General features: G+C 48.8%; 1 protein-coding gene and 1 long non-coding RNA gene across 4 annotated transcripts in view; one reads left to right on the forward strand and one right to left on the reverse strand.

Annotated features, from left to right (window-relative positions):
• LOC129006860 (cadherin-23-like) overlaps nucleotides 1-26,641 on the reverse strand; it is a 335,691-nt gene that overhangs the window by 217,898 nt on the left and 91,152 nt on the right. For all 3 annotated transcript variants that reach the window (XM_054437076.2, XM_054437077.1, XM_054437078.2), the window contains exons 4-6: nucleotides 3,527-3,669; nucleotides 2,751-2,798; nucleotides 2,540-2,632 (exon numbers count right to left, since the gene is read on the reverse strand). In XM_054437076.2, coding sequence (XP_054293051.1) covers nucleotides 2,540-2,632; nucleotides 2,751-2,798; nucleotides 3,527-3,669 — 284 coding nt within the window. The remainder of the gene's footprint in view (nucleotides 1-2,539; nucleotides 2,633-2,750; nucleotides 2,799-3,526; nucleotides 3,670-26,641) is intronic.
• LOC129006866 (uncharacterized) lies at nucleotides 1,834-5,579 on the forward strand. The gene is made up of 3 exons (XR_008492103.1): nucleotides 1,834-1,976; nucleotides 3,741-3,836; nucleotides 5,394-5,579. It is a non-coding gene; the product is annotated as an uncharacterized LOC129006866 (long non-coding RNA).

A 26,641-nucleotide genomic window follows, 5' to 3' on the forward strand; every position in this document is an offset into this window, starting at 1 on the left:
TCACACCTAACAGGGTCTGCAGTGCTCCCTCACCCCATTTCTCTGGCTTGCATCCTCACCCTGTTCACATTTGCAGGGCCGTTTGCTGCTGATTCACACTCTAAAGGGCAGGGGCCTGGGGTTTCCAGGGTGACCTCAATGCAAGCAGGAAACCTTGGGCTCATTTCCGGGCCAGGGGCCAGTAGACTCTGGGTTGGTACCCCAGCTGCGGTCAGAGCCAGGCAGCTAGGTTCCAGCTCAGGTGACCACACCAGGCTGGTCAATGTCAAGGTACCTCAGATCAGGAGTAGCCAGGCCTCCATCCAGGTGATACTACATCCCCACTGGCCACACTGAGCAGCCCCAAGCAGGGCATCGAGTATCAGGCCACTAAAGCAACCGGGGATGTTTACACACGAGCAAGTAAACCATGTGGGCCTTCCTCCAAGGACGGTGTGTCCTTTGCAGCTGGCCCCTCTCAGCCTACCCTCTCCTTGTCAGATGGGTATCATGCAGGCCACTTTATCCACCTGACCTTTGTTTTTATTAGATAAGGAGGGCCGTGGCACAGAGAGGCGAAGTGACATGCCCAAACACACAGCAAGCTGGGAACAGCACGGGCTGGACCCAGGGTCTCCTGCCTCTAGTTCTAATTCCTGTCATTCCACATTCCTGAGGCCTCCCAGGTCTCTGCACAATGACAGCCTGGCTCAGAGCCAAGCCCACAGCAGACATTCAATAAATATTTGTTAAATAAATGAATGAATGACTTGAAGAGACTCTCTCCTTGGAGGCACAGGCCTTTGGAGAATCCCAGGGGATTCCAACAGGGCCGAGTGTTGGAAGTCACATCTCCTGAAGCAGGAGAGAGGAAAAGGCTGGCCCCCAGCCCAAGGGCGGGAGAGGAGGGACATGACCCCTTGTCCCCTTGCCAGTGCTGCTCCCTGCCGCCCCATGAGAGGGAAGAGAGGGCAGCCATGCCTGCCAAGATGGCAGCTGAGCAATGGGTCCAAGGCTCATTAACTCTGAGCCGTGCCCTTGGGTTCTGAGCCCAGGCCCGGAGTGCAGGCTGGCACGTAGAGACCCTTAATTAAATTAGGGAGACTTCCAAATGAGAGAGAGCAGGAGCCAAGCTGCAGTCCCTGGGCACACCGGCCACAGCTCAGAGCACCGTGCCCCCATGTTTAGGACTGCGGGCTCCCCAGTTCTCTCCCGCCCCAGGCAGGCGAAGGGCATGGTGCCTCCACTGCATCCCCACCTGCACATCTGTCCTCTCTTCCATCTGGTGCCAGCATAGGACCCTTGGCTCGCAGCTCAGTAACAGAGGCCAGGGAGTGGGGTGTATGAGCAAGATCTCGTCACCCTCGAGATCCTATTATTGCTCTCTTAAAGCAAGGATCTATATTCCACACCTGCTTCCCCAACCCAAAGGGCAATGCCGTTATTTTAGGGAAGCCTTTGGGTGCCTGGTTCCAGGCAAGCTCCTAGGGCAATCCTGGAGCCCCTCCCGCCCCATTTAGGGCCCAGGACCCAGGACCTCAGCACCGCCTAACTTCCCCCCTTCCTAGGGAGGCTGAGCCTGCCCTAGAAGCCAGGAGGATCAAAGTTAAAGCTGTGCGACCTCGGGCAAGTCACTCTCCCATGCCCAGCCTCATCCATGAACTGACCGTGATATTCTCTCAGGACTTTTTACTCCCTGATCAGTCATTGGATCAAGGGGTTACAACTCAAACGACACGGTGCCAACCTGCCTTTCCGGAGGGTTCTACCTCCCATTGTTCCCATCCCAACCCTTCACTGCCACCGCCCAGCCCAAAACCCCGAGGGCAGGCCGGAGGGACACCCAGCGAGAAGCCCTTTACCCTCCCACTTCAGAGTCTTTGAATCACTAACTGCCAGACCATAAGACTGCCATCAGCCACCCAGGCGAGGGGCCGCAAGCAGTGGGAACCCCGGTGCCACCGGGAGCTGGCAGCCAGCTTATTAACGAACCGTTTGTAATGCAATAATTTGTACTTCTCAATTACCAGCAATGGCTTGATTTTACACGCATGCACTCATGCAAACATACTCGGAGTACACAGTACAGGGGCCTGGGAGACCATGGTGGAGAGCGCGGGGCTAGGGAAAGCCCCTTCCTAGAACTGCATGCTCCCTGAGTCCTGGAGGGACCTGATTCTGGCCAAAGCAGGAAGGTCTGGGGTTAGGCCTGCCCACCCACCCTGCCCAGGCCCACATTTGGATGAGTGGAAGGAAAGAGGGTGCAACACCTGCTTCTCCCAATTCTTGTCCCACCATTGACTCCAGCTGGAGGTGTGCGGCTCAGCCTCCAGCACAAGGCTCCCAACCTACCGGCCCAACTGCTCTTCCCAACCCCAGGCTGGGCCCTGATCCCCAGGGTACCAGCATGTTCACCAACCTGCTCAGAGTTGGCGCCTGGGCTGAGGTCTGGGCAGAAGAGCCAGAGCTGCTCTCCCCACCTGACTCTTCACCTACACCATAGTGGTCTGGGGAGTAGCAGGTCTCCGATACCCGCAAGGGCAACCCTAGTGGTTCCTACCTCAGGGATGCGGACACTGTAGGGCTGATTGTGAAATGTTGGCGCGTTGTCATTCACATCCCCGACCTGGATGTTCACCTTCCGTGTGATCACCTGGCAAGAGAAAGGCGGGCAATTAGCGCTGCCACCTGACTCTGGCCTCTTCCACCCTAGGGGTCCAGAAATCCTGTGACCCCAGGAACATGCCTCCAGGGCCCCAGGAAACACTCACCCCCTGGTGGTCGCTGACAGAGAACTCCACGGTGAACTCTGACTTGGTCTGAAAGAAAAGTGAGAGAGGGAGGGGGCAGTTAGGCGGTGCTGAGGTCCTGGGTCCTGGGCCCTAAATGGGGCGGGAGGGGCTCCAGGATTGCCCTAGGAGCTTGCCTGGAACCAGGCACCCAAAGGCTTCCCTAAAATACCAGCATTGCCCTTTGGGTTGGGGAAGCAGGTGTGGAATATGGATCCTTGCTTTAAGAGAGCAATAAAAGACAGAAGCCGAGCATCTTGGGTGCTAGTCTTGGCTCTGCCTTTAAGATGCTGTGTGACACTGAGCAAGTCACTACACACCTCTATGGTTCCTTCCTCAAACGCAAGGAGAGGGTAAGGGTTGGGGATGTGTTCACACCTTTACCTTAACTTGCTAAGGGCTACCATGCCGTCAATTCCTGCTTCTCTGGATATTGGGGGAATGTTTACTTGGGGTAGGGGTAGACTTGTACCCTCCATGGAGCCCCATTCTACAAGGGATGAACCCAGGGTCACTGTCCCTCTTGCCTCTCCAATGTAGCTGCTTGCTTGGAGACACCTCTAGCCACCCATTCCAACCCTAAGTCCAGACACCAGCATTGGCCCTTGAAGAGGAATACCATTCAGGCAGGAAGATGCCACTTTGGAGTCAGAATGGGGTCTTAGAGGAAGACCCCAAAAGATGGCGGGCCGTCCTTCCCCCAGTGTCTCCTCCTGTCCCCAGGAGAGAATTGGGGCAGGGGTATGGGCAAGTCATACTTCTCTGTCCAGTGGCTGCCGGAGCCACACCACGCCAGTGTCAGGCTCCACTGCAAAGAAGCGAGAGGCCTCCTCCCCAGACACGCCAAACACCAGGGGGTCATTGTCCATGTCTCGGGCCAGCAACTGGGTCACAGAAGAACCTGGAGTAGCCAAGGCAGAGAGCAGAGGGAAAATAAGGGAGGTCAGATTTATGCCTTCCCACCTTGCCCAGGTGGCTGAACTCTCAGCAGGGAGTGGCCATTCAGCAATCCTCCAGCAGGCCACAGATCATCACAAAGCCCTGGCGCATCTGTGGGCTCTGACCCAGGTACCCCACCTCCACCCTGGTCCACTTGTCACAGTGTGTCATGATGGTATCAGGGAACCACCACTCACCATGTTCTGGGTGTGTAAAAGACAGTTGTGACTTCTGCCTGCCCCCCTTTCTCTGATTTTAATTTGAAGACCTTCTTCTCCAAGTGGCTCAGATGAGGACAGGCCCCCAATATTTCAAGTCCTATGTTCCAAGATGAGCACATAAGTCAGTGCTAGCCAATCAGAGTGTGCCATTTCCCTGGTCATGATGATTGGTTCAGGGATGAGCATGTGACCCAAACTAGCCAATCAAAGCCAGCCCTGGGACTTTTGCTGGAACTACTGGGAAAGAGGAGCTCTCTTTCATGGGAGTTGCTCATTGGCACTGCGGGCAGCCATCTTTGGCACCACACAAGAAGAGCCTGCCTGAGAATGAGGCACACAAAGAGGAAAACAGAGGCAAATGATGTATGGAGAGACAGATTCCTGATGTCTTTCTGAGGGTCTGTCACCAGCTCTGCCTGACATTAGCTCCATCCTCTGGACTTCTCAGCTATATGAGCTAATAATTGCCTTTGTAACCTTTTGTTTGGCCTAAGTCAGTTTAGTTGGACTTCTGTCTTTTGCAAATGGAAGCACCTTTTCTAATTCAGAATACTTTGCAAAATCTTTTGGCATTCATTCAAGAGTGACCAGGTGCTGGCCTTATGATAAGCACTGGAGTACACAGAGGTTAAGAAGATGTAGCTCAGCCTCAAGGAACTCCAGCCTAGAACTGGGTAACAAGGTCTAGTTCCCATCCTCAAGAAGGGGATTGAGAGACAGGTGTCATCCCTTACCAGGAAGAAAAGCCCTGGCTTCAGGGCACCTAGGCTTCAGGATGCCTGGTCTATACCTTCCCTAAGAAGTGCAGGGCATCATCTCCTGGGGCTCACGGCTGCCCTGTGTAGCTTTCAGGTAGGGTCACTAGCTGCCCTGCTTTGCCCAGGACCGAAGCATTTCCCAGCACATGTGCTAAAACCAGGAAGCCCCAGGCAAACTGGGATGGTTGGTCTCCTTAGCTTCAGGAGGTCCTTAAACTCACTAGAACTGTATACAAAATGTTATAAGTGTACAGTGTGTCATTTTCTGAAGACAGTGTCTATAGTCTTCATCTGATTCTCAAAGAGGTGAGGAGATCAGAGCCATGGCCTTAGGCAAATCACTTATTTCCAGGTTTCAGTTTCCCCTATAAAATGAGACAGACTCTCACATTTACCAAATAGCTCTAAAAATCAAGCTAGGTAGAAAGAAAGGATTCCAAATTCTTGGAATTTTATCTAGAAAAGAACTTTTAGGACAGTTCTAACATGACAATGCTAGCTAACATTTTTGAGCCCTAATCATAAGCCAGGCATAAGCTGAGCTATTTCCATGCACGAATTCAGTCCATAATGCGATTCTCCCCATTTAATGGATAAGGCAACAAAGAGTGATGAGGTGATTACCATGTCCTCATGGTCAGCAAATGACAGAGCTGGAATCCACATCCCAGGCATTTAGGGCTCAGAGCCTATATTTGTTTCCACAGCACAGATATCTCAACACTCAATATGTAAACTCAAGATTCAGGACTTCATGGACATGACCTATCGGATCCTAATGAGAAGCCCAAGATTTGGAAAAGGAAGACATTGGACATTCACTGGGCTCTTATGATATGCCAGACACAAGGTCCATTCATGTGGATTCTCTCATTAAATCCTCCCAGCAAGTCTGTTTGGTAGTTGTTATTCTATCCATTTTGCAGATTAGGAAGCTGAGGCTCAGAGAGGTGAAGCAGCTTCTCCAAGGTCAAGCAGCAGAACAGCAGAGCAGGAAATGGCAGCATCCAAGGTGATGGGAGAAGGTGAGAAGGAGGAGTAAAATCCTGGAACATCTTTAGAGCCCAACCCTCCCATTTCAGAGTTGGAAAAGCTGAAGGCATTTAGCAAGTTGCCCAAAGTACAATGGTGAGCCACAAAGGCAGGATTCAAATCCAAGTTTCCAGACTCCCAGATTCCCAGTTCATTGCTCTTTCTAGATGGTATAAGAGGAAGTATGTGAAAGTCGCAGATAAACCAAGCACATCTTTCCAAAGCGTTTGCATTGCCCGGTGACAAATAAGTGTTTTATACTAAAACAAACAGGAAGACATTGGGAGCAGCATTTGATTGATTAATTGATTAATTATTTTTTTGGAGACAGGATCTCACTCTGTTACCCAGGCTAGAGTGCAAGTGGCATGATCTCAGCTCACTGCAACCTCCACCTCCCAGGTTCAAGTGCTTCTCCTGCCTCAGCCTCCCCAGTAGCTGGGATTACAGGCATCCGCCACCACGCCCAGCTAATTTTTTGTAGTTTTAGTAGAGATGGGGTTTCACCATGTTGGCCAGCCTGATATTGAGCTCCTGACCTCAAGTGATCTGCCCACCTCGGCCTACCAAAGTGCTGGGATTACAGGTGTGAGCCACCATGTCCGGCCTAATTTATTTATGTTTAATTTATTTGTAAAGATATAACCTAAAGCCATAAATGAATTTCCAGCCTCCCCTGACTTCTAGGAGTATACATTTCCTTTCCATTGCTCTCAGGTGTTCTCTAGTGGCAAAGTTTGGGAAACACTGAGTTACCTCCCAAAGCCTTGGGCAGATTCCAGATGGGGAAACTGAGGCCCATAAGCGCCTTGCTTGTCCAGGTGCAACAATGAGTCCATGGCAGCCTGCAGCCCCCTGGACCACAGTCCTCACCTGCTGTACCTCAGGGCCCAGCCCAGGTGGGGGATCTAGGGCCAAGCTCCCAGCTGGCCAAGGGGATTCTGGGAAGACCACCCTGGCCTTCCAGCCAAGGTTGCACAACTGGGCCCAATATCCCAAATGGCTCTCTCAGGCTTGACGCTCAGGTCCTCCCAAGAAGGGGGGCACTGGGCAAGACAGGGATGGGGCCATCAGCTGCTGTCACCCACCCTGTAATTTCCTGGACTTTTATCCATTTTCCCCTCAATTATGTGCTGCTCAAAATGGTCCTTTTCGGCTTCCTCACGGGCTCTTGCCTGCTCATGCCTTCTTTGTGTCCCAGGTAATTGCTAGTGACCTTTTCTAAGTGTACTAATTAAAGGTGCCGATTTAATATTATATTTAAGACAAGACGCCCCGCTATTTTCCAGCTGGGCACATACTCCCCCGCCCAGCGCTGCTCTGCCTCTCTACAGAAGCTGGGCCCAGCCCTGGCTTCTCCGGGAAGCAGGGCTTGTTTCTCCACCGGGGGAGGTTTCCAGCAAGCTACGGTTGTGCTATTCCTACAGGAGTGAGGCCAATCTCTGGGGTTCAGCTCCAGCCCAGTGCTCTTAGTTACAGCCATGCAGGAGAACCATCTCTGGCTGGGGGACCCTGGGGTACACATGCCACACAGGTTTGCTTCCTACCTGAGAAACAATATACCTTGTATCTCAGGGCTGGAGGATACCTGGAGTTCCTTTTGTAAAAATTTGTAGTAAAATACACATCACATGAAATTTACCACTTCAACGATTTAAAGTACACAATTCCGTGGCATTTAGTACATTCACGATGCTGTGCAACCATCACCACTAACTCCACAAGATTTTCATCATCTCCAAAGGAAACCCCATGCCCATGAACCAGTCACTCCCCATGACTCCCTTCCCCAGCCCCTGGCAACCACAAATCCACTTTCTGTTTCTATGGATTCGCCTATCCTAGATATTTTATATGAATGAAATAATACAGTATGTGGCCTTTTGTGCCTGACCTCTTTCACTTAGCCAAATGTTTTCAAGGTTCATTCATGTTGTAGCATGTATCAGTACTTCACTCCTTTTTAACAGCTGAATAATATTCCCTTGTGTGAATGTAACACATTTTGTTCATTCATTGATCAGTTGACAGCTATTTATGTTTTTCCCACCTGTTGGCTATTGGGAATAATGCCGCTATGAATATTTATGTACAAGTTTTTGTTTGAACATCTGTTTTTAATCATTTTGGATGTATACTTAGGAGCACAATTGCTGGAACATATAGTAATTCTATGTTTAAATTATTGAGGAACTGCCAAAGTGTTCTCCATGGTGGCTGTATTATTTTACATTCTCACCAGCAATGGATGAGGCCTGGTGTTTTTTCAGTGGTAAGGAGGATACCCTGCTATTCACAGGGGCTGGAATGCCCTCTTATGATAGAGAGATGGGAGCTGGCTGGGTCTCCACAGCAGACGCTATTGGTACCCTGCCCTCTATCCCTCAGCACACACATTTCCACACACACCAGCCTGACTTCTAACTGCCAGCCCCTGTGAGTGTTCACCCGAGGGGTTCTGGCCATCAGAGACTGCTCCTCCTAAACACAGCACAGCTGGGAAGTGCATGGGAATGGATGCCCCAGTAGCGGAGCTCGCCGAGTTACTGTGGAAGATGATAGATAAGGATGACCTTGTCTACTATGATTACAGCTAAAAAATGTTAGCTATCATCATCATGTTAGAACCCTCCTAAAAGTTCACTTACAAAAGCTGCTTAGTCCTCTTTTCTAGATAAAATTCCAAGAATTTGGAATCCTTCCTTTCTGGCTTGATTTTCAGAGCTCTGTGGATAAGGTAGGTAAACAGCCCAGCTCCGGCACCTCTCAAGAGCGTGACTCAGAGGTCCATGTTCTACACTGGCAACTTGGTTGACAATAACGCATCTTTATGGCTTCCCTCCCTTCCTGTCTCACTTCCTCACTCCCTGCTTGTGTTTCCTGGAACCTCCTCCCCAGTAAGCTTCTTGCACTTAAGTCCTCATCACAAGGTCTATTTCTGGAGGAGCCCACATTTCCAATGCATGTTTAAGACCATACATTGGAACTACTGTAGAGCTTTACAATGCAAATTCCCAGGCCCTCTTGACAGGGTTGGCTAGTGGGAAGCCCAGAGTGTAAACTTTTAAACAGCAGCCCCCACTCTCCCTGCAGGAGACGCTCACACACAGCCAGGTTAGAAGTCCTGTGGCTGGTTCATAGCACGATGATATTCAAATATTTAACAACAGGCACAGTACAGGCATCAACCAATCAGAAAAAACGCTGGCCGTAAACAACCAGACCAGTAAGTACTGCCTGTAAGTCAGCCTGGTTTATGGCTCCCATTTTAGATGCAGAGAAAAGCTCCACCCGTCCCAGGATGATTGAAAGGCCCAGTCTTAGGACTCCTGGCTCAATCGGTGCGGCGGACTTGGCCTCTCCTACCGTCATGGGGAAGGGGCATCCAGCTAGGCCAGCCCCTCCACTCTGTGCCACCCAAACCATGCCCAGCCTAACCTCATGGGTGGAATGCGGAACATTCAAGAACTTAATCACTGTGCATCTGTGTTCACGCCAGCATTCTTTGCAATAGCCAAGAAGGGGGAAGCGATCCAAGAATCTGTCCACAGATGAATGGATAAGCAAAACGTGGTAGATACAGCCAATGGAATATTATTCAGCCTTAAAAAGAAAGGAAATTCCGACACATGCTACAATATGGATAAACCCTGAGGACATTATGCTCAGTGAAATAAGCCAGTCCCAGAAAGACAAAAACAGTACAGTGTGATCTCCCTGATATAAGGTACCTAGAGTAATCCAATTCATAGAGACAGAAAGTAGAATGGTGAGTGCCAGGGGTCAGGAAGGGCAGAATGGAGAACTATTATTCAATGGCTACAGTTTCAGTTTTCAACAGAAAAAGAGTTCTGGAGGTCGGTTAGGCAACAGTGTCAATGTGCTTAACACTACTAAACTATACACTTAAAAATGGCTAAGATGGCAAATTTCATGTTATGTATATTTTACCATAATTAAATTAAAAAAAAAAAACACTTAAATCGACCATGTCTAAGGCCCTAGTGATCTGGTCCAAGATAACATCCATCACTGCATCTCACAGGCTCACTGGGCTGAGCCCCATCTGGCCCCACAGGCCTTCTTTCTATTCCTGAACAGGACAAGTTGGCCGCTCCTCGGGACCCTTGCCCTGATTGTGCCTTTGGCTGGGAAGGTTCCTACCCTAGGTCACTCCACCTCCACGGCAGCTTCCTCATTATTCACCTCTCGGGTGGAGAGTTAACACCTTGGGGAGGCCTTCCTCAAATTCTCAATCAGCAGAGTCTAGCTAAAGAGACGCCTGGTTACTCAGTGTCCTAAGACTCCACGTTATTGTCTTCACAATCCTCTCTCTGAAAGGATCTGCTCATCCACTTGACTTGCTGACCGCCTACCCCAACCCCCTGCCTATCACGCAGCACATTCAGCCTGACCTGCCTATTCCTTGTCGTATCCCTAAGCCTAACACAGGGATTGGCATCCTGGAGGAGGCACTCAATAAATAGTCATTGGGTAAATAAATGAATCCTGCTAACAACTGCCCAGAAGTGTTAGGAAAAGACAGCCCCCCAAAGGCATGAAGGTCTCTGAGCCACAACGGGAAGAGAGAGTATAGCAAGTTAATTCTTAATTGTGTGCACAAATGGACAGGGGAAAGGATAGCTGATCAAAACCTAATAACACCCAAATCAGTAGCACTTGTCTTTGGGCCCAGGTAGGAATCACAGCTGTGCAATGACTGGGGGTCCAGTCTCTGAGGAACCGGCCCTGTACCCCAACCTGGGGGCTGTGTACCCCATCTTGGAGGTAGGAGGTAGGAATCTGCCCACCAGACTGCTAAGGCCCCTTGGGAGTTGCAAAGCTGGTGGCACATCCTCCACCGTGGCCTCGGCCCTCCGCAGCAGTCCACATCTGCCTTCCAGGCAAGGGGTGGACAATCACAGCTTCCCCTGAGGCCCCGCTGGGCCCATGCTGATCGCTGAGATGACTGTTATTACTATCATTGTTGTTATTTGCACTGAGGGACAAGGGCTGGGATTGGGGATTGTCGTCATGCGGCTCCTGGAGAGCAGTACCTTCTAGACGAGGGGCGGGCAAGAAACTCTGGCAGGGCAGCACAGGCTGCAGGGCTTTTTATTTTCTCTAGATGAGAGAAGGATGAAAGCAATATTTGTTTCCAAAACACGGAGAGGGTGAATAAGCGGTGCGAGAACATACCCTGCTCCCTCCTTGCAGCAGCGTCTCCTTAAAGCACACCTTCCATTGTGCCACACTCTGCTCAAACGCCTGCCTAGTTCCCAGAGAATGAAAACGAATTCCTTACCATGATATCTAGTGCTTCCCAATGCATCCTCAACCTCCCTGGCCATGCACATTTCCCTCTGCACCCCTGGGCCCGGCCTGCCAGACTGCTGTCACCCGAAAGCATACCACGCCCCTGCATGGATTCACTGTTTGCACCTCTGCACAGCAGGCAAGAGGCCATCACCCCTTGAAGGTAGAAGTTGATATTCTGGGACACGCTTGGCAGTCTTCCTTCTCCTCTTCCCCATCCCTCATGATTAACTACTGCTCTTCTAGGGCCAGGGAGCTAGCCAGTCCCAGCTCTTGCCCACACAGACCTTATTAATCAATCACAACACCTTTTCCCATTGAATCTGCATTCAACTTCAGAATCCTTCACAACACAGGGTTCCATGCAGACACCATAATCAATCCTAAAAGGCACAAGAAAGCAAGGCTTTTGCAACCTGTGACCTAAAAGGACTTCACACCAGCTGTGATCCACTGTCCTTCCCCATCTAGGGGCCAAGAACCTAGCAGTCTGCCTCTGCCAGGCTCAGGGCTGTTAGAGAGACAGAACAAGCCTTGGTGTCTGCAGGCTAGCTCAGAAGCAGGGACTAGTTATGGCTGAAGTGAGAACCAAACAGACAAAGGCCCCTTCTCATTTTGCAGAGAGGGAAGCAAGGGTCCTGGCCGGGAGAGGGCTGCCTGGGATAGAGCTATGCATGCGTGAGTAGCTGAGCCAAGGAGTTGCAGACAGCAGGGCCCCAGCCTCAAATTCCAAGTCCATGGGTATGGCCAGGGTTTTCTGAAAATAACTACTCCTCACTCCAACCATCCCACCATGGCCATCAAGCCTGCTGCACACCCCCACCTGCAAGAAGGGAAACCCACCCTCCTCCTCCTGGCTGGCCTGGGTCCCTGCCAGGGCCAGGGGCTCCTGTCCTCCCACTCTCCCTGGGATGGGCTCCCCAGAGCCTGAGCTGGCCTTGGAGCCTGCCGTTTCATTTGTCTCTCCTCTGGGATCAGACAGGCCAGTTAAGTGCCTTGATTCCTGGGGATAATCTCATTTGTCTTAGGTCCCCCCTCCCACTCTCCTGCCTTCAGTCTCTCAAATCCCCTGGGTCGTGAACTTGGTTTGACCTCAGGGGAGCTCTTTTCTTCATCTTAGGCTTCACCAATATCTCCACCTGGGGGAAGTCAGAGGGAGTAGAGTGAGCTCTGACACTGGCCGGCTCTCTCCTGAGAGGCAGGCGGCCTCTAGGCTCACCCTCCACTGATCGACGCCCTCACTGTCTTCAGAAAACCCTTGCCCTGGGTCAAAGGAACCATCTCTGCCTTCAAAGCCCACAGGCCAGCTTCACTCCTGTGCTCTCCTGCAACTCCGTCCACTTGGAGGGGACGGCATGAACTGTCTGGGGGAAAGGAAACCAGCATTCTGTTTCCTGGGCATGACTGTTTGCCAGGTACCACACTCAATGGTTTTCATTCATTTACTCTGTCACTTATTTCTCCTAATGGCCCTACACAGAGGGGTTAGCATCCCTGTTATATAGGTAAGAAAACTGAGGCTCAGGCCAGGTGCAGTGCCTCACGCCTTGTAATCCCAGCACTTTGGGAGGCCAAGGTGGGTGGATCATTTGAGGTCAGGAGTTCAAGACCAGCCTGGCCAACATGGTGAAACCCTGTCTCTACTAAAAATAAGAAAGTTAGCTGGGGGTGGTGGCACAGGCCTGTAATCCCAGCTAGTCAGGAGGCCAAGGCAGGAGAATTGCTAGAGCCCAGGAGGCAGAGGTCGTAGTGAGCCAAGATCATGCCACTGCACTCCAGCATGGATGACAGAGCGAGACTGTCTCAAAACAAAACAAACAAAACAAAAAAAGAAAGAAAGAAAGGAAGAAAAGAAAAGAAAGGAAAGGAAAGGGAAGAAAAGAAAAGAAAAGAAAAAAGAAAAGAAAAGAAAAGAGGCTCAGAGGGGTAAAGTGACCTACCCAAGGTCACCGAGCCAGGAGTTCAACCCAAGTCTTTCTCATTCCATGACCCTCATGGTTTTTATCACAAAGCCTTTTATCCAAATCCAAAACTCAGCTCCTGAATACAGCCTTCTTCTCACCCCAAAGCAACTAACCCCATGGAGGCTGCCTCCAGGTGGACCCTGGTCTGAAGGTGAGCAGCCCTGCGGCAGAGACTTGGTAGGGATGGGCTCCCCTCTAGCACCCTGGCTTTCCTTAGTCTACTTATCGCTACCAGTAAGACGGCCATTCCCTCCTGAGAGTCAGAGAAGGGCTGCAGGCTCACCTGGCCACACAGGTGTCTGCACGGATGGGGACAGGCTAATCCAGGGAAGAAGGAGGCATTAAACAGAGCCAGACAACACAAACCCAGAAGCTCTGGGGGCAGGGAAGAGGAGGAATAAGTGAAGTACACAGAGGCACACATATTTTTAAAAATGTATTTTTTTATTGATACATAATAATTGTACATATTTATGGGGTACCTGTGATATTTTGATACATACAGAATGTGTAATGATCGGATCACAGTATTTACGATATCCATCACCTCAAACACTTATCATTTCTTTGTGTTGAGAACACTTCAGATCTTCTCTTCTAGCTCTTTTAAAATATACAATAAATTATTGCTAACTATAGCCACCCTATTGTGCTACACAGCACTAGATCCTTTTTTTTTTTTTTTTTTTTTGAGATGGAGTCTCGCTCTGTTACCCAGGCTGAAGGGCAGTGGTGCTATTTCAGCTCACTGCAACCTCTGCCTCCCAGGTTCAAGCGATTCTCCTGCCTCAGCCTCCCAAGTAGCTGGGATTACAAGTGGGTGCCACCACGCCTGGCTAGTTTTTATTTGTTTGTTTTGTTTGTTTTTGAGACAGAATTTCACTCTTGTTGCCCAGGCTGGAGTGCAATGGCATGATCTCAGCTCACTGCAACCTCTGCCTCGTGGGGTCAAGCGATTCTCCTGCCTCAGCCTCCCAAGTAGCTGGGATTACAGGCATGCACCACCATGCCCAGCTAATTTTGTATTTTTAGTAGAGACGAGGTTTCTCCATGTTGGTCAGGCTGATCTCAAACTCCCTACCTCAAGTGATCCACCTGCCTAGGCCTCCCAAAGTGCTGGGATTACAGGCATGAGCCACTGCACCTGGCCAGAATTTCACTCTTGTTGCCTAGGCTGGAGTGCAGTGGCGTGATATCAGCTCACTGCAACCTCCACCTCATGGGTTCAAGCAGTTCTCTTGCCTCAGCCTCCCAAGTAGCTCGGATTACAAGCATGTCCCACCATGCCTGGCTAATTTTTGTATTTTTAGTAGAGATGGGGTTTTGCCATGTTGGTCAGGTTGATCTCGAACTCCTGACCTCAGGTGATCTGCCTGCCTCGGCCTCCCGAAGTGCTGGGATTATAGGCGTGAGCTAACTATATTTTTTTACTCATTAACCATCCCCTCTTTCACTCTCTCCCCAGCCTCTGGTAACCATCATTCCACACTCTACTTCCATGAGATCCACTTTTTAAGCTCCCACATTTGACTGAGAACATACGACATTTGTCTTTCTGTGCCTGGCTTATTTCACTTAACATGATGATCTTCAGTTCCATCTATGTGGCTGCAAATGATAGGATTTCCTTTTTATAGCTGAGTAGTATTCCATTGTGTGTATATACCACATTTCTTTATCCATTTATCATTGATGGACACTTAGGTTGACTCCATATCTTGGCTATTGCAAATAGTGCCGCAATAAGCATGGGAGGCAGCTATCCCTTTGATATCCTGATTTCCTTCCCTTCACACACACATTTTTTAAAAATTAATATGCCCAAGAGGAAAGATCAGACATTGAATACCAATACTTCGGGGACCTGGCCCTGACTCTTAGAAACCCGGAGCTCCTCTGCCTCTGACATAGCAAATAAGGACCATCATTTGCTGAGGGCTGCGAGGACCAGTCATAGGCACCTATGTGCTCTATTCCCCTACAACCCAGTGCATCACAGAGAGGTCAAGTTACTTGCCTAAAGTCACACAGCTAGCACAAGGCAGAGCTGGGATTGCTCAGTGATCCTCCTGTTGACATCCTCCACTGATTCCCTCAGCAAACACTGCCTGGGCACCTGCTGTCCCTGGTACTGCTGTAGGCACTGATGATAAAACGAACACTGCAGCCGGAAGAACCTGCCCTCCTGCAGCTGACAGTCCAGCGGGCAGACCTACACATCTATCACACTGCACACTTCTCCTGGCCTTTCCCTGGGACACTGTGGAAGTTCAGGATGGACTGGCAGCTGTTTGCAAACTGTAGGCATGAAGAAGTGCGTCCCTGCACTTCACCTGGCCCGAACGTGACCCTCAGGACGAGCATTCCAGGGAGTCCGAGGACAGGGGGTTGGGGACTTGGAACACAGGCTCAAAGGGCACAGGAGAAGCTTTGGGAGCAAGGCAGCCTTAGAGAAGTCCCTGCCTTTAAGGCTGAGAGAATCAGCCGGGTCTAGAACTGATGTGGTTGGCCCTGGTTCACACTCAGCCAGGACTAGCTGTGTGACTGTGGGCAAATCACTGCTGTCTCTGAGCTTCTCCTTCCCCACTGATACTATGAAGGTGCTGGCATCAATGGCCAAAGTGCAGAGGTCCACGAGGAGAACTGAAAACAATCTTGGCAAATGGGTCAAGGTTCATGTGCCCACTCCAACCTCCGGGTCACAGTTTTGTGGGCATCATGCTGGGGAGTGTGAGGTTGCATCTGAGGTCAGTAGGAAGAACTGTGTGATCTGCCAGGGACACACGATGCACACAGGAGAGGGAGTAGCTCTACTTGGCCGAATATTTGCATTCTTGATATGGCCAAGAAGCTCATTTTACAAAGGAGAAAACAGGGCTGGGTGGCCCGGTGACAAGTCCACAGTCACCCAGCTCAACAGCTAGCAGGTGGAGGAGCTGCCACTCAAATTGGTCCCTGGACTCCCCATACGCTGTTCTTTCCACCACACCACATTAAGGTCCCTTCCAGTTTAGATATCTACGATATTAAGGCTCTGTTTTCCACATACTGTGTACAAGGAAGGCGCTCCGCAGCGGAGGATAGACAGGCAGAGAAGACCCAACCCGGCTCCCAAGGGTTTACAATCTGGTTTGGACACTTGGGGAATGAGCTACCACAGAGCCAGCAGCCAGGGTCCATGGCAGACTGGATATTTCTTTTCTGCCCAGAAATAGCAGCCTGAGCATGAAACGGCCATGAATAAAGGGGCCCTGGAATGTTCTGTTTGACCTTCCTGAGTCCTTGTGGTAGCTCCCAGGCCCATGAGGCTTGAAGTCTTGTCTCAGGGCTTGGAGAGCCAAGAGGTAGTTACCAGATTTAATAACAGTGATAATAGTGGAGGGGGTGTTTTTTTTTCCCCTCTCCTGAAACTTTTCAATTCATTGAATTGTTCAATTAACTTTACAAAAGGAAATGTGGGAAAATGATGGCAAATTGAACTTGACATTATCATTAAAATAAACAGAGCACTGCAGGCCATTAAAGGCTCACAAGGAGATTATCCAAACACTTGCAGGCACATGCTGGTTCCTTCCTTCTCAGAAGTGACCCTGATGTCCCCTCCTGCCCTGAGCTACAGGGAGAAGTCACCAGTCACCCTCCCCATAGCTCAAGAATGAGGCTGCACTCGTGAACCCATCCTCACAGTCCCCCGAATGTGACCGTGGGGGAACGGCAGTGGCCAGGCTGGAGGACGACTCTCCACTACGAGGCTGCCATCTCCGGGGCATCCCTTCCGTCTTGGGCCTCTGTCCCAGTGCAACAAAGTGTCACTTCAGCCTTGGCTGCACCTTAGGATCACCTGTAGCCCTTTTGACATCCCAACTGTCCATCTGTACCCCAGACCACATACATCAGGATCTCCAGAGAGGGACTCAAGCATTGGGATTTAAGAACAAGCTAAACCACTCGAGTGATTCCAATGGGCTTTGGAGTTGATATCCAGGGTCTTGATGATTTCTGAGGGTCCTTCAATCTTCAGGACATATCTGAGAAACTGTGATGGAGGAAAACCTAGAGGTCAGCAGTTCCCACACTTGTCAGCACACTGGAATCACCTGGAGCTTTCGAGCAATACTGGTGTCTGCATCCCACACTCCCAACGTTGTGACTAGCTGGCCTAGGGGCCAGCTTGGGCTTTGGAAAGTTCTAAATCGCCAGGTGATATACTGGGCAGGCAAGAATGGGAATCACTCCTCCAGGGAGACCAGCTTCCCTGAGCCTTTTCCATGTGCTTACCCGTGTGGAACCCAGCTACAGTGGGGGTGCCCCAGGCATATTCAGCTTAGGCCAATCCACAGGTGGAGCAAAAAAAAAGTTTTGCTTTGTCACCCCTTCCCATGTTCAAAATTTTCCAATCCCAATATTAAAAAGATGTTAATTAATGGCTTTGAGGCCATGCATCTCAACCTGATTTCATATTAGCATCACCTGGAGAGCTTCTAAAAATAAGGACACCCAGGCCCCACCCACTAAGGATTCTGTCTTAATTAACTGGTCTAGTGCAGGACCCAGACAGCAGTATTCTGATATAAATCCTCAAGTGATTCCCACGTACAGCCAAGTTAAGAACCACCTGGTTAAAGCAGTGATTCTCAAACTTGAGTGTGCATCAGAACTACCAAGAGAGCTGTTAAAAACAGATTTATGGGCCCCTCCCAGACTTTCAGTTTCTGAATATGCATTTCTAATAAGCTCCCAATTGCCACTAATGCTGCCTGTCTGAGACCACATTTTTGAGAACCCCTAAGTTAGAGTTTCCATGAGTCCAGGTCCTAGAAATTTAAGATTTTTCTTTTCTTTCTTTCTTTTTTTTTTTTCAAAACCTCTGTCACCTGGGCTGGTGCAGTGGCACAATCATAACTCCTGGGCTCAAGTGATCCTCCTGCCTCAGCCTCCCAAGTAGCTAGGACTACAAGTGCGCCACCACACCTGGCTAATTTTACAATTTTTTTTAATAGAGATGAGGTCTTGTTGTGTTGCCCAGGCTGGATTCAAACTCCTGGGCTCAAGCAATCCTCCCACCCCAGCCTCCCAAAGTGCTGGGATTACAGGCGTGAGCCACCTTGCCGGGCTTAAGATTCTTTTCTAAAATAATTTGGCTCTGGGGAATTTGGGACTCAAGGCCTGATTTCAAAATTCCATCACCTCCTGTACCCCTGCTGTCCACCCCTTAGCCAGAGACCCAACCCGGCTTGTCTTCACCTTTCAATAGCAGGAAAAGAAATGAAGAAAGGCGCAATCATGAAAGCAGGTGAGCAAGATACCCTCCCTTCTGCCCTGCTCTCCTCCCACCCTCCCGCTTGGAAGGAGGTCAGAAAAGTCCCTCCAGAAATCACTTCCTCTTTGAGGAGACTCATAATTACCCACAATGATCACAGCACCATTCATTTTGCCCTAAAATTAATACATCACGTTGAGAATGATATCGCACTAATTTATCACAAGATTCATGAAACTTGCACTTTTTCTAATGAGATTTATGCAAATGCCGCTCTTGCCTCTGTTTGTGTTTTTAAAAGTTTTGACAGGGAAGTGGGGGTCCAGCCCAGTTGGCTCCATGGCAGTTCTCACCTTCCGAAGGCCCCAGGTGAGCAAGCGCCTTCAGGCTTTTCACTGGGCTCATTCTCCATTCCTCTCTCCCCAGGTACACACCCTTTATTCATCTCATGGGGCTCACCTGCTGTCAGGTGGGCAGGCAGTTACAGGGGGCAGGGCTGGGTCTCTCTCATCCTATCAGAGGCCTTCCAGGTACTCAGTCTCTGAGATCAACTGCGGGTTATGGGTGCAGGGGTAGCAGGACCCAGCTAGACAGGGTGGAAACTAGCATGAGGCAAGCCAAGCACCCAGGAGGCACTCACGCTCAGGTCCTGCCCCCGTACTTGCACAAGTCTGAGAATGTCTCCTGAATTTCTGTGCCCTGGGGGCCGGCTTGCTTCACCGCCGTCCCGGCCTTGCCACTATTTATTGAGCATCTACTGTATGGGAGACACTCTGTTAAGCACTTTGCACACACAACCTCATTCAATATTTACCACAAACACGAGAGGAAGGTATTCCCACACTCCAGTGAGGAGACTGAGTCTCAGAGAGGTTTAGCAACTTGCCGAAGGTCACACAGCAAGGAAGAGGTAGAGCCAGGATTTAAGATTCAGGACTGCCTGACCCCAAATACAATGTTCTTATCCAGTACCAGCCCCAAATGATTCACAGAAGGCCTTCCCTCTGCTGGGGTCACATCCTACACACCCAGTTATCCAGGACATAGATGAAAAGCAGGAAATTGGCCCCAAAGGCCTTAGAGCAGGTAAAAGCCATGGCACAAAATACGTGTACTAAATTTCAAGCTCATTACAGAAAAGAGAGATAGGGCCAAGTCCTCACTCAGAGCCTGTTGACTTGTACTTTACACACAGTTATGATGAGCTTGGCGCTTTGCTGTTTGCGATTTATGGTAATCCCAAGCAGGTGCATGGACAACAATAGGAAGCAAATGAACAACAGCTTCTGCTGCTCACAAAAGGGAAAGGCAAAAAATTACCTGAAAAATGAAAACTAAAATAATTTGAGTCCCTTCACTAGCTCTTGTAAATGACAAAGCATCATCATAGATTGCTATTCATGGTGATATGTTCAACCACAGGCCAAGGAAGTGCTGAATGATGAGTCATCCCTATATAAGAAGGCAGGTAGGTATATAAGAGATCTTATGAATATTCTATGCACGCTATTATAATTTAAAAAAAGGATTTTGTGTGTAAAGGAATGCTTCCCAAAGTGTATTTGGCGAATCATTAATTCCCTGGCAGGCTAACGGGTGCTCTGTGAAAAAACGTTCCTTGGTCCAAAAGGTCTAGGGAACATTGCATTAGAAAAAAAATTTGAACAGGTTTCTTTCCTGCAGGATCTCTCAGAGCCTTTATTACAGTAACGTGTGCTGTGAAGCTCCACAAGGTGGTAAAGAAAATACAGCCTTCCCCAAATCTATTTGTTCAGGAAGCCCTTTATTCCGAGAGCCTCTCAAAGGATGCCAGTGGAATGGGAAATAATAACTGGGGAAATGCTGGGCCAGGGGCTTTTCTGGCTGTTCTTACTTCAGGCATGTCTCTTCTTAGGGTGGGTAGATGGATGGATGGATGGATGGATGGACAGATGGACAGATGGACAGATGAGCAAATGAGTAAAGGAAAAACAAGCTGTTCTCAACAGAATCTCTGTTGTGGAGGGGGATGCATGAGTGTGGAGTCTGAGAACACTGCCTAGATGATTTCTGCCCGGATCCCTGCCAGCTTGGAAGTCACCACTTCATGGGTGGGGAACCTGGGCCTCTCTGCTTCTAAGGGTGGCAGGTCAGGGGCAGTTTGAGCTGCTTTCACTCAGGCCAAATCCTGAGCACCTGGGATCATAATCATAATAACTTGAAATATGTACACAATGCACATACTTTCCTGGCCACCGATTCTGGGATTCCCCTGCCAACAACCCCACCACTCCCCCACGCAATGGGCTGTCTGGGGGCTACACACTCTCTTAACAGACGAGGAAGCTATGGCTCAGCACTGCTGAGTAGTGTGCCCACAGCTGTACAGCATGGGCTCCTGGACATGGAGTCAGGGGCCCGGGTTCCACTCTTGGCCCTTCTGTGTAGCCTAGGCAAGTTGCCCCACCTCTTTGGCCTTGTTGCTGCCTAAGAAGCTGTGGCAGGGGCAAGCCAGGAAACACAAGAGGAGCGCTGAATCAATCCCACAATCTGGAAGAGGCTGTGAGCCCCCCACGGCAGACTCCAAGCACAGCACACCCCACCCTGTTTCCTTACTGGCCTTCAATCCTCTGGATCGCATCTCTCACCTGACTGTGAGCGCCCTGAAGGCAGGAACTCTGACCCTTGTTCTCTGTTGTATCCCCAGAGCCTTGAGCAGTGCCTGGCACAGACAGGCCTGTGGTCAATGTCTACTAAACAAATGATGGATGAATGAATGAATGAGTGTGTAAACACAAGGTGACTTGGTTCTAGTGTTTGCAGGAGTGTGGTTCTTGTAATGTCAAAAGCCACACCAAGGACTCCATCCCGTCTCTGCAAAGCACATCCCAAGGAGCATCCTGCTGTCTTTGTTTGAGGGGCAGAGAGAAGAGAACAAGGGTTAGTTTTCCCAATGCCTGACCTGTCTGGGGTCTGCCTAATTGGGATGGATGTTCTTTAGTTGGGTGTGTTTGGTTTTTAACTAGGCAGTGGGAAAAATTCTGGAGTCCTCAGACGTCCTCTTTCCATTGGAATTAGTATCTACCCTTCCAGCCTAGTATAGACAGAGCTAGAAGCTCTCAGGCCCCACATCATGGAACTGGTAAATGTGGATGGGCAGGAGGCAGGAATGGGTAAGTTGAGGGTAGGCTAAAGAGAGCTCCCTTTGCCATTTAGCCAAGGAGCTGCCCAGAGATTGGCCCCTACACACCTCTGTGCCACCTGTGACACCTGTCACCCATGGCTTTCAATGCCCTCTGTTCCTGAGCATCTAGTAATTTCACTCCTGGAGACTGTGGCAGGACTCTGGGCTCTGTGCTCTCTCTGGCTGGGGCCTCCCTCTTAAATTGCCTCTCTCTAGGGTGCGGCACCACCGTGGAGCTGTGCTGGGCAGCGCAGTAGGGCAATAAGCCCTGGACGTGACCTCCCTGGGTTGCTGGCACCAGGACCTGCATGTGCTCAAGTGGGGAAGGCTTGCCTCTGGTTCCAATGGGAATCGCAAAATGTCAGAGCTGAACAGGGCCTTAGACCCACCGAGTGCCCTCCAACTGCTCACAGAGGCAGGCGAGGGCTGCTGGACACCCCACAAACAGGAGCAAGTTTGGGGCTAAACTCCTGCTCTCCTTTGTTGCTATGAAGACCGCTTTACCTCATCTTTTCCAATGTACGTCTCCCCCATCTGCCAACTTTGCTGAAACCCTGCTCCTCTGACAAACTATACTGACTATCTCAACAACCTCAGAGGATTAAAGTGTGATACTCCTAGTTGTGTTACAAATGAAGGGCGTAGAGTATGGCCTCCGCTGAGGTCAAAAAGAGAAGAAATAGCTCACTCCTCCAAAAACACCTTGGCCAAACCAACCCCTACTACCTTGGTTCAACAGAAGCTCTTACCTGGTAAACAGGTCTGGGGCTAAGGTCACTGTGGGCGTTTTGTTGGATTTCGACAGTGTGCCCAAGGCTGTGCAAGTCTGTTTGCTTGCCTGCATGTCTCAGGGTCTCTCAAGGGGATTGATGTTTTCTGGGGTGTGCAGGAGGAGGGAGCTGATGAGTTAGCCACGCTGGACTGACAGCAGCACTGGGGGAGAAGTCTAAGGGGGTTCAAGCAAGATGCAGCCATGCTGCAAAGTAATCAAAGCCCTCCAACCCCATCATGCCACCAGCCAGTGTGTGGAAGGAAGGTCTCAGGGCAGACCTCCACCAATCAATCTCAATCTGTGATCACATGATGCGAGGAGCTCCCAGCCTGACTTTAAAGCACCCAATCAATGCATTTGGTGCACGGCTACCTGGAATGGCACCCAGGTTGGTGGGGGAGCCAAGACTGGTTACAGCCCCTCTTTTTATTTTATTTTATTTTTTTTGAGATGGAGTCTCGCTCTGTTGTCCAGGCTGGAGTGCAGAGGTGTGATCTCAGCCCCTCTTAATACAGCAGTTGGGAGGGTGGGCTCTGCAGCTAGATTTGCTTGGGTTTCAATCCTGGATCTGCCACTTTTACTAGCTGAGTGACCTTGGACAAGTTACTTTGCCTCCCTGTGCCTCAGTTTCCTCATCTGTAAAATGGGAATAATAACAGTATCTACTACACAAGCTTGTTGTGAGAATTAATACATGTAAAGCATTTAAAAAGTGTCTAACAAACACATAAGTCCATGTTCAATAAGTGTCAGTCATTACTATTATTTCCCAAGTCATTCATAAGATATCAGGGTGTCCTGTTCTAAGCCAGGCCCTGGCTGTCCCTAATGACCGTCATTCGTGTAGCCCTGGCTCAGCTATCAACTACTGTTCAGCTTTGGAAAGTTACTTGGCCTCTTTGGGCCTCAATTTCCTCCTCTGTAATATGATGATCTCCCATTTTATCAACTAATCTACTCATTATTCACTCACTTACTCAGCCACTCGTTACTCAATTAACGTTTACAGAGGACCTACCACGTGGCTTCAGTATGTGTGCCAGACACAACCCTAGACAATGAGAATCAACAAAAGTCATAAGATAAACAGAAAAAAATCCTGCTCTCAAATAGGCCATAGTTTAAGTGGTCGTGATTTCTGATTCTAATAACATGCAGTAGGTACCTGGATCAACTTGAAAGTTGCAAACTGAAAATAGCAGATAAAATGTGTTTAAACGTATTAAATGAATAAATGAGCTGATAAAAAAATCAAGAATACTCAGGCCAAATACTAAATGAAGGAAGAAACTCAGAGAGGCTGGGTCATTTAGAGAACCAGGTAAACCCAAGTTTTCATTATTATAGCCCCTGGGGCCCAGAAAAGAGGAGAAAAGGCCTAAGGCAGAATCTTGCCCAACCCAGCATAGGGGTCTAATAGGAAACACTCCCCCTCAAGCAGGCACCCCAAAGAACCTCCCCCTTATTGTAAGAGTGACTAGAAATAAATTCATACCCCCACACAAGCCAGTCTTTAAAAAAAAAAGAAAGAAAAGAAAATGACCTCTCTGGAATTGTGGTGCTGAATAGAGAGGGGAATGTGACTCTTAAGGATTTGTAACCCTAATGGCCCACATCTGCATTTGCAGCCCAAATTCACATGGCCTGGGTATCTAAAATCCTTAAGTGAAGAATTTAATTTAAAGTAGTCCCAGACAAGTAGTGAGCTTAAGTGCTTAACAAAAACAAATACAAATCCCCTCTGGAGGAACTCTCACCTTTATCTCAGGTCTCAAAGAATCACTCTCCCCACCAACCAAATGAGTAGCTCACAGTCAAAATTCACACACACACACACACACACCCTCCAAGGCGCTGTGAATGAAAACCTAAAGAAAAAAATAGATGGTGTAATCAGGCCCTCAACTAGTTCAGATATTACAATTATCAGGCATAGAATGTAAAACATGTTTACTGTGTTTCAATAATGGAAAGAGAGGCTTGCAAATACAAGTAAAGACCAAGGAAATTTTTTAAAGGGTCAAATAGAGCCCTTAGGAATCAAAATATGATCATTTGATTTTCAAACACATTAGCTTTGTAGAGGATTAGACATAGCTGGAAAGAGAATTAGTGAATCGAAAGGTAAAATTGAAGAAATTACCCAGAATGCCACACAGAGGGGTTAGAGATGGAAAATACAACAGAAAGGCTAAGAAGACTGGAGGATACAATAAAAGATCCAACTTACATTTAACTGAGATTCCAGAAGCAAAGAATGGAGCAGATGCAATATTTGAAGAGATAATGGCTGAGAATGTTCCAGAATTAATCAAAAACTCCATAGATTCAAGAAGACAAGTGAAATCCAGCAGAATAAATAAATAGAAATTCAAACCCAGATAGGTAATAGTAAAACTTCAGAATACCAAAGAAAAACAGAGTATTTTAAAGGCAACCAAAGAAGAAAAACAGACTACCTTCAAGGTACCAACATTTAAACTTACAGGTAATTTCTCAATGATCACAGTGGATCCCAAAGTCAATAGACTGATATCTTCAAAGTACTGAAAGTAAATGGCAACCTAGAATTCCATATTAAGCAAAAATATCTTTTAAGAACAAGAATGATACAGACATGTTCAGGCTATTTAATTAGTTAATGCCACTAGGGATCAGCAGGAAAAAAAGATGAAGAAAGAAGTTCAGGTGAACAATGTAGTGAGCTGCAGGGCACATGTGTCCCATTTAAGGCAGGCAGTTTTCTCAGTTCCCATTGATTGTTGCCAGGTGCAATCAACAAAAACTGGAAATTTATGTTTGTAAGAAACATTTCAATGTTTAAGTCTTAACAATCAGATGTTTAAAGAAACTCTGAGCGGGTCAAACAAATCAAGGCTGGGAACAGAATGCAGCATATGGATCATGGGTATACTATCGGTTTGGAGGGATCAAATGATTGACAAGTCAGGTGGACCAGGAAAAGGGGCGTTAAAGTGGCCAGGGCAGCACTAGAAAAGGTTCTGCTGCCAAACCCAGCGGCTCAGGTCCAAGACTGGCAGGCAGCCCTCACTCCTGTGCAGAAAGGTTCCCATTTTTTTCTCTAAGAGCTGTACCCAAATCTACAGCATCTTGTACTCAGGAGAAGGTACCAGGCCAAAGTTCCTCTGTCTGGAAAACCCTTTACCTCCTTTTTCTTAGTAAATGCCTTTCCTCCACACTTCCACCCAGGCACCTCCTGACCTTCCCTCCACGCTGCCCATGCTCACTGGCAGATTCAGCTACACAAAACGACTGTTGATGGTCCATCTCCCACTCTCCTGCGGGCCTGACTATGACCCAGGGCCTGGCCCCTTGCAGGGCACAGAGTTGGTACCTAGTGGACAATAGCTGAGGTTCCCAGAAAGGCACAGAGAGGGGCAGGGGCCAAGGCCTGAGGAGTGCAGATGCTGCCATATTATGTATGCAATGATGGTGTACGCACAGGGCGGATATATTATGCAAGGGCCTCTAGGCTGGATGCATAAGTGATCATAAACAGCATTAATAAGCAAAAAATGAGAAGGAAGTAGGCTGTTTTTATGCATGGGGTGGGAGAAGGAGAGAGGTGAGAATAGTAGCTGGCCTGAGGATGTTGACTGGGTATCCTCCAAGGCTCACCAGGGTGTCTAGGCATGGGGTTCCCATGGTGGGCAAGACCACTTCACCACACTTACAACCAGGAGGTGGAAACAAACTCTAAATAAATAACCACACCATGAATTATTTCATTACCGTGGTGATAAGGGCCATATGGAGAAAAGTGAGCAGTTACGCCCCATCCCACCAAATGATTTAACGATTCTTTTTAAACTTGTGTTTTTAATAATTGTTTGATTCATTTAAATTTTATTAAGCCATTAATTTACATAATTCAAAATTCTAAAGGAATACAGAGCCTCCTACCCATCCAGCCCTTTGCAAGAACCACTGTTTGCAGTTTCTTATGTCTCTTTCTAGAGACAAGCTTATGTCATGCCCACGTAAGCAAGTATGTATGTGCATGTACAGCTGACCCTTGAATAACGCGGGTCTGAACGGCTTGGGTTAAGTTCTCAGGGAGTCAAAAGTTATATGAGGATTTCTGACTGCGTGGTGGTAAGCACCCCTAACCCCCACATTGTTCAAGGGTCATCTGTATACACATATACACACTCATATATATTTATATACACTTTATTTCTCTTTTTTACACAAGTAGTAGTCTAGTGTCCTGCACTTTGCTATATCTCTGACAGTAGATTTTAGAGATACAGGAAATGACGTGTGAACTTGGACTTGGAGGATGAGTTGGAGGTGGGAGGTGAGAGAGCAGAGAGGGCCATTCCAGGCAGGGGAAACAGCTGGTTCTAGATGCACTTCGGGGAGGTGGGGGAGGCCAACAGGGGAAGGGGCACAGAGCATATGCCTGGCCCAGGGTTGCGTCCCTC

Source organism: Pongo pygmaeus, chromosome 8 (genome assembly GCF_028885625.2).
Source record: "Pongo pygmaeus isolate AG05252 chromosome 8, NHGRI_mPonPyg2-v2.0_pri, whole genome shotgun sequence".
NCBI classification, from domain to species: domain Eukaryota; kingdom Metazoa; phylum Chordata; class Mammalia; order Primates; family Hominidae; genus Pongo; species Pongo pygmaeus.